The sequence below is a fragment of the Ursus americanus genome, chromosome 11, assembly GCF_024610735.1.
Source record: "Ursus americanus isolate L20-20 chromosome 11, mUrsAme1.1.p, whole genome shotgun sequence".
NCBI lineage: Eukaryota > Metazoa > Chordata > Mammalia > Carnivora > Ursidae > Ursus > Ursus americanus.
Window position 1 is genome coordinate 60,921,975 of NC_142137.1, and position 17,203 is coordinate 60,939,177.

Genomic DNA, 17,203 nt, shown 5'->3' on the forward strand with positions numbered 1-17,203 from the left:
CGTAAAGACAGTGAAGCCAGGGGACAGGGGACATTCCTGAAAGTACCAGGAGTGTCTGTGGGTTGGGGGTAAGGGCGGGAGGGGAGGCAAGAAAGTGGTAAAAGTTGAGTCTGGAAAGGTAGACAGGGGTGCAGGCCTTGAAGGACCTCCCTCCATGCTGAAGACTCTGAGAAGTCCTTAAAGCATTTTTTGCAGGAAGCATAACATCAAAGTTGAGTTCTAGAAAGATCACACTGTCTTCATTCTGAAAAGTTGGAGGAATCAGAGCCCCACAGAGGGACTAGTTAGGGTGCCCACGCAGTAGGCACGGTGGGGGATAACCAAGACCAAAGGAGGGAGGGGAGGGAGGAGGGGTCTGTTTCAAGACAGGTAGGAGAGGCGGCATTTATTGTCTGGGTGGTCATAGCAAGTGAGATGGCCAGGGTCTGGGAGACTTCTGAGTGTCCTGGAGACCTTGTATGCGCATGTCTCCTCTAACCATCCTCAGAGCCTGTCCCCAACACGATGGTTAATAGGAAGCAGCCTAAGTACCTCCGGCTCCCTATGGCGCTGTGAGTGCCTGTGGCAGAGAAAGGGGGAGGGGGGTTTATTAGAATTTATCTGTGCGGATAGAGTTCATTTGCTTTTGAACCAAAACAGGTTCCAATCTGGCTCCTTCCTTGCCCTCCTGAGGAGGAAGCGGGCACACAGGAGGCCACATGTTAGCCACAGCTACCAACCAGTGTGTGCTGGCCATCTTGGGCAGAGAGGCTCCTTGGATGGGCCTGGTCGTTGAACCCACGGAGTAAAGACGAGGTACGGATGTTGCATTATCCCTACTCAGAGGCTGAGGCAGTGGGGTCTCAGTAAAGCCCATAACCCTCCAAGGGGCAGCTCCCAGCCCCAGGCCGCCTGCCCTTGTGGTCCGGGCACTTTCCACCATGCTGCAAACGGAGCCCACCCTGGAGCAGAGGACTTCGTGAGGAATCTGCTGGGCCTCTTGCCCCTGTCATGCTGTGTCCTCCTGTGAAGCTACTGTCTTGGGAGAGCAGGTGTGCAGCGGATCGAAACTGTATCTATTACAAGAAAAGCACGTAGTGTACTTCTGTTCAGATCATGAAAGTGCTCTGTAGAAACTCATTCTACAACCATCTCTTGACAATTACGGAAATTTCATCCTAGGAGGTCAGTCTCCCTCCCTCCTTCTCACTTCTAAGTACCAAGACATTGTGCCTGAGATTTAGGACTGGAGAAGAATTCCTTTTCCCCAAGTCACACAGTTCCCCCTGTGGGCACGAATTGAGATCAGGCCTCCAGGAGGACAGAAGGAAACTGCTGGATATACCCCATTCAGGAGGCCCAGCACTCTGAGAAAGTCAGGTTTCTGGGGAGCTCCCCATCATGCTGGCCCACCTGCACCCCCATTCTACCCTCTGTTCTGCTGCAAATCTCCAAGCCTGGGCTGTTTCTGTTGCAATATGTAACTTCTGGTTGATTCTACTGTGATGAGATCAACAACAGTGTAGCCAGAGAAGCAATGAGATATGTCCTTAGGGCTACTCATTGTTTTTGGTACAATGAACGGAACAGTTTAGCCTATGCATCTCCATATTTAGCCGTGGATTGCCTAACGCAGCCAAGGCATAATCACATTCATCCGTATTGAAAAACTGCCCATAAAGGGATCAGTCCTTGCGCAGTTCTTTATTTTAACATATACAGCCTCGTTGCATTGCAGTTTTCAAATAGAATAGCTTGACCTTGAGGGTCATTATCCAACTGTGTGACTCAGTGATGGGAAGTTGAGCTAATGTCTTCCAGCTTTTTGAGCTATTTAATATCGCCCAGGTAGCTCCAGCCTCTTGGCCTCGTGGAAGCTCGGTTTCGGGGTTAGAGCTCCAAGGAAAGTAGCACAGATAGCACTGGGCTTTTGTCTCCGAGGCCTTGTTTCCTCTCCCTCAAGTGTGCGCTCCTTGAGCACCTACTGCATACAGATCCATTGCTGTGCACATTGCCTATATTACAGTTCCCGTTGCAGTAAAAGAGAGTAAAAAGTGTTCCGACTCATTCATAAGTCATATAGTTAATTACTGTCCAATACGTGATCGGGTTACGCGTGCGTTAACCAGTGACGTGTCTGTGGCAAAACTGTGTTCCTGTTTTCATGGGCCATTATTTGGGGTCCTTATTTCACAGTTTCTGGTCCTCTAGAATTCCAAGCGGAGGGTGGACGGTGATATGATTCGTGCACAGGAAATGTTTTTGCTGCTGAAAGCACACACATTCCGATGCTGAGTGACGGCTTTGAAGCCGTCAGTGTGCTGACGTGATGTGCAGAGTGCTGGGAAGGAAGTCAGAGCCCCACGATAAAAGTCCAGGCTGGCTGTCATGCAGAAGAGCAGGCCAGAAATCACTCGCAGAAGCTTAGCACTTCCACACGCTCCCATGGGAAGCAGTAGGACACCTGCCTCGATGGCCGTGCCCACCTGCAAGGGAGCTTTCTGCCCTCCGCTCGCCCTGCCCCTCTGCGTACCCACATGCCGCTCCCGTCCATCGGCCTTGCCCTGTGGCAAAGCCCATGCTGGCAGAGCTGCTCGTCTCTCCGCATTTCTGACGGATCTTCATTTTATAGCAGTTGCCAGTTCTATCGCTTGTAAATGCTCTGCGTTCCAGGCTCTCCATCGTGTAGCGTTTGTTCAATAGACTTAAACGTCACGTGGTCCTGGGAGATCTGGAAGGATTCGTTTGTGAGGATTCCGCATGACCGGTTCGGAAAGGCGCGTGGTCCTCTGGGGAGAGCTACCCCGAGTCGTGCCCCTAAAGAGGAATGGAGTGACTGACCTGGGGGGGTGGCTGGTAAGGGGAGGGGGACGTTCGAAGGAGAGGGAGAGGGGAGAGAACTCGTGAACTGAACGGGACGGGAAGGTGTGCGCCCGTGTTGGAAGTCAGATGCCGGATGGTTGAAAGCTGGCGGGCTTAGCTGCTGGAAAAGCACGCCCTGGGATGTGTGTGGATGGACACACGCGGGAGGTGGGCTCGGCGTGTCCGCGGACTGATACTGATTCACATGCGGTCTGTGACGATGCTGGAAGGTGGCAGGTGCCGAGTCCGTGAGAGTGGTTGTCTTTGGAAGGCTCCTACCTCAAACCTAACAAAAACCACATTGAGCCCCCCGATGATGCCCACGGCAAACATCTCCTGCGGTGTAAAGATGCCGCATTAAGGACTAAAGCCTTGGAAGCAATAGTGCAGAGCTCCGGAGCCCAGGCAATCATCAGCCGGTCCCAGTTTGAACGGGACTGAGTCACTCACTCTCTGTGTGACCTTGGGAAACAACTGACATTTTCTAAACTTCCGGTAAAATGGGACTACTAATGGGACCCACCCCCTAGGTCGTTGTGAAGATTAAATGAGATAATGCATAGCTCAGCACCTAGCAATAAACATAAAGGTAATGACTCGTAATAGTAAACGGCAGTAAGGAGGCGTTAAACTTCAGATGATCTAATAACATAAATTTATTTTACTGATCTTTTATTTTATTTTCTTTCCCATATACAAAATCCTTTGGGCTTTATTTAATTTTCCTTAATTACCATGTTTCAAATTATACCAGCAGTACCGTGATTATAATTGAGATGAATCAGTTCTCATTTTAAGGTACTTAAAGCTTTGCCAAGACACCACATCTCTTTGCTGTTTTCCTCCTTAAGGATTATAGCCACATCTAATTGTCTCTGTCTGCTTCCTTCCCTAGCTTGGGACCTGGAGAGTAAAATAGCAGTAAAATAACGATGCTGTATTATTCCTGTATTCCTTCTCGAGGAAGTGTATGATAAACTTCCTTCGCTTTCTTGTCTCATCAGCCCCCTCTGGAATGGTTCTGGCAAATTCTCTGGTTGCCCATTCTGAAGATGTTAAACATACTTTACATTAATGCATATTCAATAAGCACGTGGATTATCCCAGAAATGCTTTACTTTTTTTTGGTAGTTAGAAATGATGATGGGATTAAAGAGTACGGAAAAACAAAAAGCAATGGTGGGTTTCCAATAAGTATGGAAAGCTATCTCAGTGTGAGCAGGACTTCTTCACTGGCATGTGTCCACTGCTCTTATTTTAAGAAGAGCTTTACATATGAGAATGCTGTCAATGTGATTTGAAAACTCTAAACACGGTTTTTAAAAATAAATATTTAACAAAGCCAATAGGAAATTAAGTTTCCTGCCATGTTTTTATTACAGAAGGGAGTCTTGCAAGAACTTTTTTGTTCTAATTTGGTAAGATAAGAGATTAATTGTAGCATTATATTTGCACCAAACTTTAATTTTTATGACATTTTTAGATTTATTTACACTTACATACATCAGATTCTTCCTCTGGATGTCAACATGAAGTAAATACAGACCATTGATTTACATAATGGTTATCAGAAGCACAGGAAAAGATGGGCATCTAGCTGCTTGGAGAACTCTAATATATTAATGCTAATCCGGTTTCTTCTATCATTCGAGTACTGTAGACTGCCAGTTCATGTGTATTTTCTGCTTAAGTCTTTGGGGAAAACCAAACAAAGATACCCAGTTGTCTTCAAGCAAAGATCTGTATCTCTTTCTACTCAATGTTGCTGTTTTTAACAGAGAATTCCTGTCTGCCCTTCTGGGAAAACCTGTTCAACCCCCCTTCCCCCCACCCACCCCTTTCCAGGGCAGGCTGTTCCATCTCCTTCCAGAAAGGAACCTCCTAGCTCCCCTTCTCTCAAGAGGGAGACACGAAACAATGGAGGGGACAGAACAGGCTGTATCATTTGTCACAGCTAAGCAAGAAGGCCATTCCTGACATTTTTTACTGATGTCTTATGTATTGAAAGTATTATACTGGGTAAATGAGGCTGAAAGCTCTCAGTTTTTTATGATTCTTTTACTCAAATATCTCAGAGCCATTAATTCTGACTTTCACATATCGTCAATTGAGATCAGCCTCTGTACCATCAGTTAGGAAAACTGAATGAGAACTGATATCACAGCAAGAACAGAAGCTGCTTTGAACTCTCCCTTCTCCACTCCCCTTCTCCCCCTCTCCCACGTGCCTGTGGGTCTTCCTCTCTTGTTCTCTCCCTTTCTCTCCTGGTCTTCTTTCTCCTCTTTTACTTTCTACTCCCCTTTTTCTTCCGTCTCCTCTTCCCCCCTTTTGCTCCCCTCCATTCATTCTCCCCCTCCCCCATCTCTGCCCCCTCCCCCACCCCACCCCCAACATGGTTGGCAGAAGAGTTTGCCCTGGTGATGATATATTGCATTTTCGGTGCAGTTCTCCGCCGTGTGGGGGCTACATTATATAGACTCAGGGAAAACACTGTTCCCACAATAAGAGCTTTGTTTCCAGCTTGATGAGTGGCCAGAGACCCCCAGCTCCCATTTTAGCTGTACCTTCCTCCCTGTGAATGTGGACAGAGAAATAAGAGAAAAGAGATCAACTGGAAGATTCGACTTCTGATACTTTATCTGCAGGCTGCAGAGGGAGACTTTACTATAAACCCTGATTAGTGGCTTCTTTGGAAGAAAGATAAAGGGTTTCTTTCATGATAGCCCCACAACACTTTGTAAATAATTCTTATAACCCTCCCATTGTCATACTCTGTATGACATACACATGTCTCTCTCCTGTCCTCTCTTGTGAGCACCTGGAGCACAGGGATCACATCTTACTTGTTTCCAGATGCACCTGCTTGATACAGAAACCCACCCATAGGACGGGACCCCCGAAAATCTTCTCGAAGTACATTATAATAAAACTGTTGGATGGAATACAATGCAGCCACTATAAGGAATGAGAAAGAATTCTATTGGCATATAGGAATCATGTGTGTTTATATACATCAAGTGGAAAAAACAAAGTTGTGCATCAAGCATAGGTCTCATTTTTGACAGATGTCATTATGCCCCCGAACATAGCTGAGAAGCTTGTCTACCGTATCATTAACCACAGTTACCTCTGGACAGTGATGTCTGTGCAGAAAAGGAAGGTCCTGGAGGAGGGAAAGGGAACTTTTTACTCTATATGCTCTGACTCATTAGAATTTTATTTTTCTATGGCAAAAAATGAAGCTGACCCATGTCATTTTGGCCACTCCCCCCCCAGGGGCTTATCTTCCTCTCCTCTACATCTTATCTTGTCCCCTGACCTGGCTCTAATTGTCACCTTGCCAGAAGTTCTTTACTTGTCACTCCAAGCTTCCTCCTTCTACCTTCTAGCTTCTGCTTCTCTTCACTTTCTCCTTCCCTCCACCCACCGCCATCCTGTTCTTAGAAGCCTGAATGCCTGTGTGGGATGCATGGGTGTGTGGGTGTGGGGGGGTGTGCCTGTGTGGACAGATCAAGCAATCAATCCTCCCTGGTCCTACATCTCTTCCAGTTACTGCTCCTTCCTGGGTAGCCCAACATCTCAAAATTGATATTCCTCTTACCCACTTCCAACTCAGTCTGCAACTCTCTCCAGTCACTGCACTCAGGACTTGACTCTACTCCCTCAGTTTTCCTGAGACTGTCTGGAAGAGGTGGGCTCGCCAGGCTCTGTGCTCCAAGATCTTGGGACCCCTCCGGAAGCCCTCACCGCCGCTGCACTCGGGGGTGCGGTCTCGGCAGCGTGAGCCCCGGCCTTCTGTGCTGCCCCTGGCCTGGCAGCTCATCATCTACCTTTCTCACTGCCCTTGCAAGGACGCTTTGGTGTCCTCACGGCCACGGGAGACTTCCCGGGGATGCCATGGCCTGCTGACCCTCCCCGAGGTCGCAGTTTGCAGACACTGAGCTACTCCGCAGCCTCTTCTGTGTGGCCAGGTGTTTGACGCGGCCGCGGACCCCGAAGCATGGGACAATATCTGTCCATGTCTCCGAAGCCCAAAGCTGCGCAGGCACGCGCTGCTAGCTCCCCACAGAGCTTTCTGAGCACACTGCTGTTTTTCTTCCCGGATCCTGTGCCTGACAGACCTCTCCTCGGAGATGTCCTCCAGTTACCTCTGGCTTCACACATCCGAAACAGGCCCATCTTTGCGCCCAGACCACCCCGGCTTCTCTTCAGGTCTCTCAGGAATGGGGAGAGGAGCTGCAGCAGTGGGGTCTGGGCAGGGCCGGTGATTCTGAGCCAGTCACTAGCCATCGTGATGTTTCTGAGGGCACTATTCGTGCAGAGGACAATGGCTAGAAAATAAAACCCATATTTCTTTTCAGAGCTTGGACTCTAAAAGGAACAAGATGAGCCAGCTGTAGTCGCATGAAGACCTCCTGTCTAGATGAGCGAGGCCAAAATATAGGCCTTGTCTCCTTTTCACCGTAGATCCTTCGAGGTAGATTTTCAGTGTTTTATCTGGGCCCGAGGCAGGCCAGTACAGCGGCTACCAGCCACCCAACGAGGCCTAGAACCATCCTGCCCAGGCCTCTGTAGGCTCGGCCAGCAAGAGCAGCCCTGGGTTAGTTTTACCTCACCAGCCACCTGGCAAAGCAAGTCAGAAGGAAGGATGAGGAGGAGAGCTCCCTCCTCTTCCCGGAGGGAGCATTCCAGCTCTCCCCATGCCAAAGCCAAATGGATGGGGAGACGAGGGGTTGGTCTCACTGCCTTTTAATTCACTCACTGCCAGGGAGGATAAGAAGAGGTCTTGCTGGGAGTGAGGGGAACAGTGCTGCTCCTCTTCAGCATGGAAAGAAAGAGAAGTGCAGACTCCCTTCTCCTTGTTGGGGAACAAGAATTCCTGTCTCCTTCAAGGTCCTTCCAGCCAGACTAAGAATCAAAATGACACGAAACAGATTAATAGCATATATACAGACAGAAATTCCAAAGACAGGCACAATGAGGTCTATAAGTCATCCTGAACCAAGGAGAAGGGGGCAAGGGTCTGGGACTTCGGAGGAAAGGAATGCAATTTACAGGAAGGTGAAAAAAAGTAAATGATTGGTAAACAAACGTTTGCTGGGCCACTCAGAAACAATGGGACAAAGGGAGGACTTTGCTCAGAGTGGCCTTGCTTAGGCCCCTCTCTGTCTACCATACCTAGTTCCTATCATAATGGAGTTCTCGATGGTGATAGCTCTCTTTCTAGAGCAGGTCATCTCTCTAAATTCTTTTTAGGCATTTGAGGGGGGAGGTACAGTTTTTCCTGAAATTGCAGGGTTTTGATTGCTCTAAAAAAATTATTTATTTTTTTATTTATTTGAGAGAGAGAGCTCTGGGTGGGGGAGCAGAACCAGACACCCCACTGAGCAGGGAGGCCGGACTCGGGGCTGGTCCAAGGAAGCCCCCGCAGACATTTAACCAACTGAGCCACGCAGGCACCACAGGTTTTGCTTGCTTTTTAACTCAAAATAGTCTTCATGCCAAAGTGGCCCATCTTGGGGCAGCCTGCCATTGGCCTCTACATCCTGAAAGCCAACAATGTCCCTCACAGCGTGACTCTCGCCCTTGACTGGCGCCTTTCTCTCCTTCACGCCTCTCAGCAGAACCTGTGGAGGGCTTGGTCATGGTTTACCTGCGCTGCTCTGCGGGTCTAACTGGCCTCCCCGCCCCAGTTCTACAGCCTCTGGTGGGTTTCTTCACGGATGCCGGGGTGGTCTGTCGTCTCCCTCCATCCTTCAGTGGTTGCCACCACCTACAGAGCATGGAAGATTCTCCACGATCAGCCCTGTCCTCACCCTGCAGCCCACGTCCAGGGCTTGTGTGCGCATGCGTGGGGGCCGGGCTCTCCTGACCCAGCTCAGCACCTTGAAGTGACTGATGGCAGCCCGGCAGCCCGTATAACTTACCCTGTGCCTGTTCGCACTTTTCTGCTTCTTGGATGTTGTCTCCTCCCTTTCTCCACGTCCAGAGAGCTGCTTATCCTTAAAGGCTCAGGTCCACGCGCACCGCCTCTAGAGAGCCTCTCCCAGCCCAGGAATCAACCACTTCTTTCTCTGCCTCCCCTCCCCTTTCTCTGCCAATACTGAATATTTATCAGCCATGCGGCCTAAACACTGTATTGTACTTACTTGTTTACAGTTGTCTTTCAACTACACAGGGAGCTCCTTGGGGGGAGGGATCATGTATTATTCATTTTTTTTAATTCCTAGCTTGTAAAACAGAACTTGGCACACAGTCTTATGTCCTCAAAAAAAGGGGTGGGGCGGAGAGGGTTTGTATGAATGAATGTGAATGCTTTTAAACTGTAAATTGATATACAAGTGTAAGTTATTGTGGTATCAATGGCGTCCCAATGTCATACATGGCATTTGTAGGGCAGGTTTGGGGATAAACAGATGACCCGTTCTAGTAAGCTGGAGGGGTTGGAGAAACAGGAAAAAAAGCTTCCTTCAAAATAAAGACAAAAAAAAAAAAAGTCTTACATAGGAGTTTTATCAAAGGGTTTGGAATTTGGAAGCGCTAAAAAGAGAAAAACCAACCAGAAAGAATAAACTATAAAATCGCTAGGTTGAACTTTGAAATGTCAGCAAGAGGATTCAGGAATGGAATCTTTTTGTCTCTACAACGGACTCTACACAGGGGGTGGGGGGCAGGGGAGAGTCAAAGGGATGTAAGCTATGAAGAGCTGTTATAGTTCTAAATCCGTATTTCTTCCCCTCGTGTGGTTTATCTTCATTATATCAAACAGGTTATAATTTTAAAACATTTTAAATGTTGTTTTAGAGGAAGAAGGGAAACGGGGGGGGGCAAGGACATTAATTCCGTAGGCATCTTAGAGAAAGAAGGCAAACTACCAAGAGCGTTGAATTTGAGTTTAAATCTGAATTCGAATTCTGTCCATTTCTCCAGCGTCTCTGCCGGAGGTTTGACTAGACCAGCGCTTCTCTGTCTGTGGTGAGGGACAGGGACGTGCATGCGTGTGTGTGCACGTTTTCCGCCAGTCAGTCACACACAGACACTTTTGGAAAATACAATAAAAAATGAATTGCTAGAAAAAGAAAAGAGAAATTGGACGTGCAACATGAAAACCCAAATTGATCATTAGAGTCAACAGATCTCCATCTGTCAAAAGGCTGTAAGTTTCCATGCGCTTAGTCTCAATTTCTGCACTGAATTCGCTGTAGTTCCTAACAGTTTGCAAACTGGCTCCTTTTCCATTTGCCACACTTCAAATGGCACTGAGTTAGTCTTTACTTGGATGTTTTCAGTAACAGATATTACAGGCAATGAAAAAGTTAATGCGAGGAGGACACCCACGCACAAATCTTGCAATCTTAAGGAGATCCTAAGGACATGAATTATTAGAAAATAAATAGGCAGAATTTGAAATGACATAATAGCTATTTTTTCCACCGGTGGAAAGCTTTTTTTGTGTGTAGCTCCCTGCCTCATCCCTCTCCCAGTCAAGTGAATTCTTTGATCTTCTTGGCAAATAATTGTTTTCAATGCAAAAGTTTTAAATTGATCCTTCATTGTTAACTGCAGGGTAGCCATAGATGCTGACATCAAGTCAATAAAATTAATAAGCAGTGTGACAGGCTGCAATAAATTTCATGGGTGTCTTTACTCTGTCATTTGAGCACAGACCCAACTGTTATTATCGCTGAGCTTCGAACCTCTCATTTTGGCTGGTGATGATTACAGCGGCTGATGCCGTGCCTGCTGCAGTAGTTCTCAGTAACTAGTTTAGGGTTAAAGTATCATATTTAAAAGACTTAATTATGATCAGTGGGGGAAACAAGTTGTGGCCATAGGACTTTGATCTGTTTTCTAGAGTGGCCTACAAAAATTTGGACTCCTCACGATCTGTTTTCTCAACAATTTCAGAAAACGAGCAGCCTTTAAAATGTAGTTTCCCTACCACGGACTGGGGGGTTTTGAAACTCTTTCATTTGGAGAGGGGCCATTATTTGTTGGAAGTGGGCCATGGTTCTTTGTCTCTAACCCCAGCTGAAATTCTTCAAGCCCCTTAACTCAGTCTTTCCCTCACATGAAGAATTTAGGATCAGGTTTCTGCAAATGAGCAAGCACTTCACTTGAAGTGAGAAAAAGGATTGTTCAGTTTCTCATTTAAACCCCATGGCAGCCAGCAAGGTGAAATTGGCGTGTGTATGTCATCTCTGTCCTGCCCTTTATCCTATTTGGTGCAGCTCATGCTTATCCATATCCTTCTGTTTAAGCTCACGCCCATCTAGAACCTTCTGTTTTACTGCCTTAATTTTGCATATGATGTGTCCTTTTAAAATGTTGATCAAAGTATAAACAGCTATCAAATATAAGCGTTCGATGCAAGTTAAATATTAGCCCATCTTTTTGTACCATGTGTAATTTTATGTAACTCTCAATGAATACATTTAGGTTTACATGTTCAAAAGGCATTCATTTCACTTCTAGTTTTCCTGAGCATTTTTTATTTAGGCATTAACTCTCTAGCCTATACAGATACTTAAGCTCCTTGTAATTGTTTCATTTATGAAAGTAGGGAGGCTATGTCTTGCTGTTGTTGGGTTTGGGGTGCCGGTTACACTTAAACCTTATGAATTTAACTTCTTTTTGAGATGACCGCTGTCTTAAGAAGAAAAGATATTCCCACAAAGCTTGTTAGAAGAGGGAAAAAGGGGGATACCTGGGTGCTCAGTTGGTGAAGCGTCTGCCTTCAGCTCAGGTCTGATCCCAGGGTCCTGGGATCGAGTCCCGCATCGGGCTCCTTGTTCAGTGGGGAACCTGCTTCTCCCTCTCCCTCTGCTGCTCCCCCTGCTTGTGCTCTCTCTCTCTGACAAATAAATAAAATCATTTTAAAAATAAAAGAGAAAAAAGTTTATAAACATTGGTTTGTGCATGCCAGTGATTTCAGTGTTAAAGAACTAGGAGGTGAGTTGTGTGATGCAGTCTGGGAAACATGCTCCTGAGAACTGCCTGCTTCTCCTTTGAAGAGCAGAAAGAGCACGAGAGAACGAATGTGGCATATTAAAAGAGAAGAAGGAAGAATTATCTGATGGTTCTTAAATTTCAGTTTCTCCTTTGGCTGGTTGCGCCTAACTGCTATTGTGCTTGTGATGGGACTTTGGAATGTGGCTGTAGCCTGGGATTTGCACAGGGTCCGTTCCTCCCCGGGGTTGCACGAAGCCGTGTGACGTTTGGTCAAGGGCCATAGTACATTGTGCAGCCCGGGGCAGGGGATTCTATTTATTTTTTATTTTACGTTATTTCAGCTGCTTTCACTTTTTTCTTTATTGTTTTCTTGCCTCCTACCGAGTTCTTTTTTCAAGCATTGCTGGGGAAGGGGGCACACTCAGTTATGAACTCTCACACCCAGGGTGGAAAACAGCTTTCTCTCAGCACCTCGAAGCTTCCAAGCCACGGACATTCAACCCACAGTGGATCTAAGCCCATCTTAGCTCTGCTTGGGAGCTGTTGCTGTGTTAAAAGATATAAAATCATTTCAGAGTTTTCCATGGCTCATTAACATAGCCTACTAGAGAGAGTGAGTTATGTGCTTATTAAAATAAAAAGGGGGGGGTTCTTATAAATTGGCGTTTGAGAAGGAATTTTGTTCTGCATTTTAACAACTGATAGCTTCCTGATTTCAAGGTTATGTTTAAGCAATGCTTTCTTTTCCCAGTTTATTGAGATATAATTCACATAGAACATTGTATTAGTGTAAGGTGTACAACATAATGACTTGATGCGTGTGATTATTGTGAAATGATTTCCACAATGAGTGTAGTTAACAGCCATTAGCGCACAGTTACAAATTCTTTTTCTTGTGATGAAAAATTTTAAGGTCTGTATTTCTGGCTTTCCACTAAATGAATTTGAGTATCTTTTTATCATATAAATCAGTCAAGGAAACAGAAGATAATGTTGTTATGCCAAAAATCTGACCTTATGAGAAACTATGATCATATTATCCATCTAAGGAAGCTTTAATACATTTGGGGGGTATATAGCTTGATATATACCATACTCCTTCTTGCTTGAACTCCCCATTCTACAAATAGATGAGTATTATCAGCATTAATAAAAGTGACACTCTGTATTTCATAGTACAATTAATGAGCACATTAGTGTAATAATTACTTGAAATTGTTATGAGAGATTCGTCTCGCATAAATAAAGATGACTTGGAGAAGGACAGGTGTGTTTAAGACATCCTTCTCATTGATTTCCCAGGATTACCTTGACTGCATCAGGGACCAAACAAAACTTCCTCTGGGGACAGAAGAAAGATCAGCCCTCTTTGGAAACATACAGGATATCTACCACTTCAACAGGTAAGTTCATACTCAAAAGATCATTCTCACCTAGGAATGTATGACTTTCTCTCAGATGAATGCAGCCTAAGAGAACTTCACCTGTATTCCTTGATTCAATTTCATACATTTTTACGTGCTATCATGCCATGAAGTCTTCTACCTGGAAGCATCCTTGTTCTAGAAGAGTTTCACAGTTATTTACTACTCCATCCCAATCCATCCTCCTGGCTCAGAGAAGAGACCTGTTTAACCTGACAGAGCAGGGACATTGTTCTACAACACAGCGTGAACAGGGCATCCAAAAACGTGTGCACACTTAGTCTGCAGCTTCCCCGCCTCCACTGAATTTTCTAAAAATTTTCTTCTGCCTAGGGAGTGGGCAGGACCCAGTAAACACACAAACACTTTAAGTCATAGCATACTCATTCAAATTAATTAATAAGTTAAATGATTAACTCCAATATATATTAAGTACCTATGACGTAAAAGACACCGGGCTTAGGAAATTTGCTGAAGGGGCTGGGACCAGCCAATCGGTTAGTATTTTATATTGTGAAACTTCTGCCAGGCTGTAGGCAAGTGTAGAGCACAGACTCTCATTTCCAACATGTCTGGGTTTGCATCCCAGCTGAGCCATGTAGATCTCCTTGGGTGAGTCTTGAAATGAAGTGGAAAAACTAACTTCCTCCCCGCAAGTCTGTGCCCATGTCTTCCTTTCTCAGTGAAGCTTGCCGGACACCCACATAGCACGTCACCTGCTCTGCCTTTTCTTTCTGGCATTTATCCAATTCTGTGACACACTCTATGTTTACATCTGTTGTTTCTTTCCTCCTAACCCCCACTCACGGAACACTCCCCAAGGCCTGGGTTCTGTTTTGTTACTGCCCAGGTGCCTAAACAGTGCCTGGTCCATCAGAGGCATGCAAGCTTTTGTGGAATGAATGACTGGAAATAATAAGAATATCTATCTGTCTGGTTATTGTAAAGCTTCTGTGCTCAAACGCTGAAAGGGCCTACTTAGCTCAATGCTGGCACAGAGGAAGCATAAAAATATCAACCAGTGATGATGTTGATTTTGTTATAGTAAAATCCCATTATAAAATTCTACGGTGCCCTGTCATTGCATGACTCAACCATAATGCAAATTATAAATCTTATCCCTCTTTGTTTAATGAAATTGGTATAAGTGACACCTGGGGGGCAGGATCCACATCTCCTTTTCTACCTTTGAATCCCTAACACCTAAGACAAGCCTGGCCTCTGGGAGATCTGTGTATAGAATTGCATCAACTCCTCCTTTCATTTGGAAAGTCTAGGATATAAAAACTGCCAATGTTGCAACATCTCCCTGGTTTGACTCAGGAGACTTTGGAAACCAGTCTGCATGTTCCGAGACTGTGATTTTCAACCTGAACTACACTACTAGAATCACCTGGGAAGCTTTTTTTTTTTTTTTAATATGATGGATCCCACCCCTAGATATTATAATGAATTCGTTTGGGGTGGGGCCAGGGCATCAGAAGTTTTTAAAACTTCTCAGATGTTTGCAATGTACAGCTGTGGCTGGGAAACACTGTCTACCTAAAATAAACACAATAATAAGAAAATAGAGAAAGGGCATACGAAATTGAATGAGGCTGGGACACCTGGGCGGCTCAGTTGGTTAAGCATCCAACTCCTGATTTCTGCTCAGGTCATGATCACGGCATCGTGAGATCGAGCCCTACCTCTGGCTCCTTGATGGGCATGGAGTCTGCTTAAGATTCCCTCCTGCCCTCTCCCTTTCCCCCTCCCACCACTCAGGCGTGTTCAGTTGCTCTCTTGAAAAAAAAACAAACTGAATTAGGGAATTTAGAGTCTACATGTTCATTGGTATTAAAACAGCCTCCCATTTAGCAGTCGCTGATGGTAAAATCTCATGAACCCCCAAGTGGCTTCTCCTTCCAGAGCCGAGCAGTGGCACTGTAACATGGGGAGAGCATTGAGGCATATGTGCTGGGAGGCCCCTGGCCTAAGCCTCTGCTGGTTTGGCTGTACATTGATGGTAATGACTGTTTGTCTCCTGCTTACTTCATGCCGGAGGCCGTAGAGCTTTATGCTCATTATCACCTTATATGCCTCATCTGGGCTTCTCTGACCCCAAACCCCAGGCATTTAGCCACAATCCCTCTCACCAGAGTGGAGCCCTGCTTTTCAGGCCATGGTTTGGGACGTGGTGGCATAGTCCAGAAGGGCTTTTCCTTTTTTTTTTTTTTTTTTTACTCCCTGAAGTTTAAATCTTCCTGTGTCTCCTAATTTAAAGAAAGGTAAAAATGATGTAGCCCCCTAGGTCAAAAAGAAGGGACCTTGGCAGTGGAGCCCATTCTGCAAAAGTTGGAAGACTGAGAAGGTCTTTGTATTCCTGAATTGGTTCTCTGTTCTTTTCTCTTTGGTGTTCTCTGGACAAGGAGGTCAGACCTGTCAGCCTGAGTCAGAGTGAATGAGTACCCGGATGATGATGTGTCAGGGATCTATGTGGTGACACAACATGCACGCAGTAAACACCACGTGTTCATGCCTGGCCCTTTCGTAGATCACACTTATCTACCCCTGGCACATGCATGATCTCCTGTAATCCTCTTAACAGCTCTGGGAGGCAGATAGAACGCAGATTTTATGCACATCTTACAGATGAATCAGGAGTGCAGTATGGAAAGTCCTTTGCTCAAGGACAAAGAACTAGGCATCCAATCCAGCCTATTTTGAATACCTGGTTTTGTCACATTTCGATTGGTAATCCTATTATTTCATTTCATTATTTTCATTTTTAAAAATTTTATTTATTTATTTGAGAGAGGTCAAGAGAGAGACAGAGAGCATGAGCAGGGATGAAGGGGCAGAGGGAGAGGGAGAAGTAGACTCCCTGCTGAGCAGGGAAGTCCGACGTGGGGCTTGATCCTCGGACCCCAGGATCATGACCTGAGCCTAAGGCAGATGCTTAACCGACTGAGCCACCCAGGTGCCCCAACAAGCAGATACTCTTGGAAATAATAATGAAGAACACCTGGGTGGCTCAGTCAGTTAAGCGTCTGCCTTCGGTTCAGGTCATGATCCTGGGGTCCTGGGATCAAACCCTACATCGGGCTTCCCTGCTCAGCAGAGAGCCTGCTTCTCCGTCTGCCTCTCACCCTGCTCGTGCTGTCTCTCACTCGCTATCTCTCAAAGAAATAAATAAAATCTTAAAAAAAAAAAAGAAAGAAAGAGCATCTGCTTGTTTAACTTTTATAGCTGAGCTGTCCACACTATTATGTCCCTATTTGTTTTTATTTCCTTTCCCTTAGATCTGGAGTCTACATTTAGAGCTCAAATATCTTTGCTATTATATTTGCTTAAGTAAGAAGTATTGATGTGACTTTTTATGTTAATGCCTCTTATGAATCTTTTATTATATACCCTACATCAGTTGGTTTCAAAGGTCTGACTCTAGCAAATCTCTCGTTGGGGCTTGAAATAATTTTAAAGTTTCTATTATTAGTTCAGATCCAGGTTTTTCAACATATTATAATATTGTGACCAACTAAGCAAGATTTAAATCTCTAAAATTAAAGAGGGGAAAAAGAAAATGGTTTTATGCTGGCCCAAAAAGCTCTGCTGACTAGATTGTGTTTTCAGAGTATATTTCCAAAAGATAGAAAAGTAGCATGATAAATAGCCATGAACCCTATCCCCACTCTATCAAAGCCTTTTCTTGTGTGATATTTACTTTAGAAATTCTTTAAAGCATAAAGACATTACAAATTCTGTTGAAGCCCCTTATGTGTTCCTCGCAGTTGCATCTCATTCTGTGGAGAGTGGCACAGTAAGGTGCTGGTAAACCAGTTCTCCGGCATTAGGACGCGAGAGGGGAATCTGAGATGTATATTGTTTGCCAGTTTCTGTGGTGTAAATATTCCATCACAGCAGATTTCAAGCTATTAGCAAGACATCACTGAACATGGAATTAGGAGGAGGTGCACAGAATTGGCTCAGGCAAGCCAGTATAATCC

The 17,203-nt window shown here is 45.4% G+C and overlaps 1 protein-coding gene across 2 annotated transcripts in view; it reads left to right on the forward strand.

Moving 5' to 3' along the window:
- The window catches only part of PLEKHG1 (pleckstrin homology and RhoGEF domain containing G1), a 218,388-nt gene that overhangs the window by 147,445 nt on the left and 53,740 nt on the right, over nucleotides 1-17,203 (forward strand). For both annotated transcript variants that reach the window (XM_045805347.2, XM_087865582.1), the window contains one exon: nucleotides 13,096-13,196. In XM_045805347.2, the coding sequence (XP_045661303.2) occupies nucleotides 13,096-13,196 (101 nt within the window). The remainder of the gene's footprint in view (nucleotides 1-13,095; nucleotides 13,197-17,203) is intronic.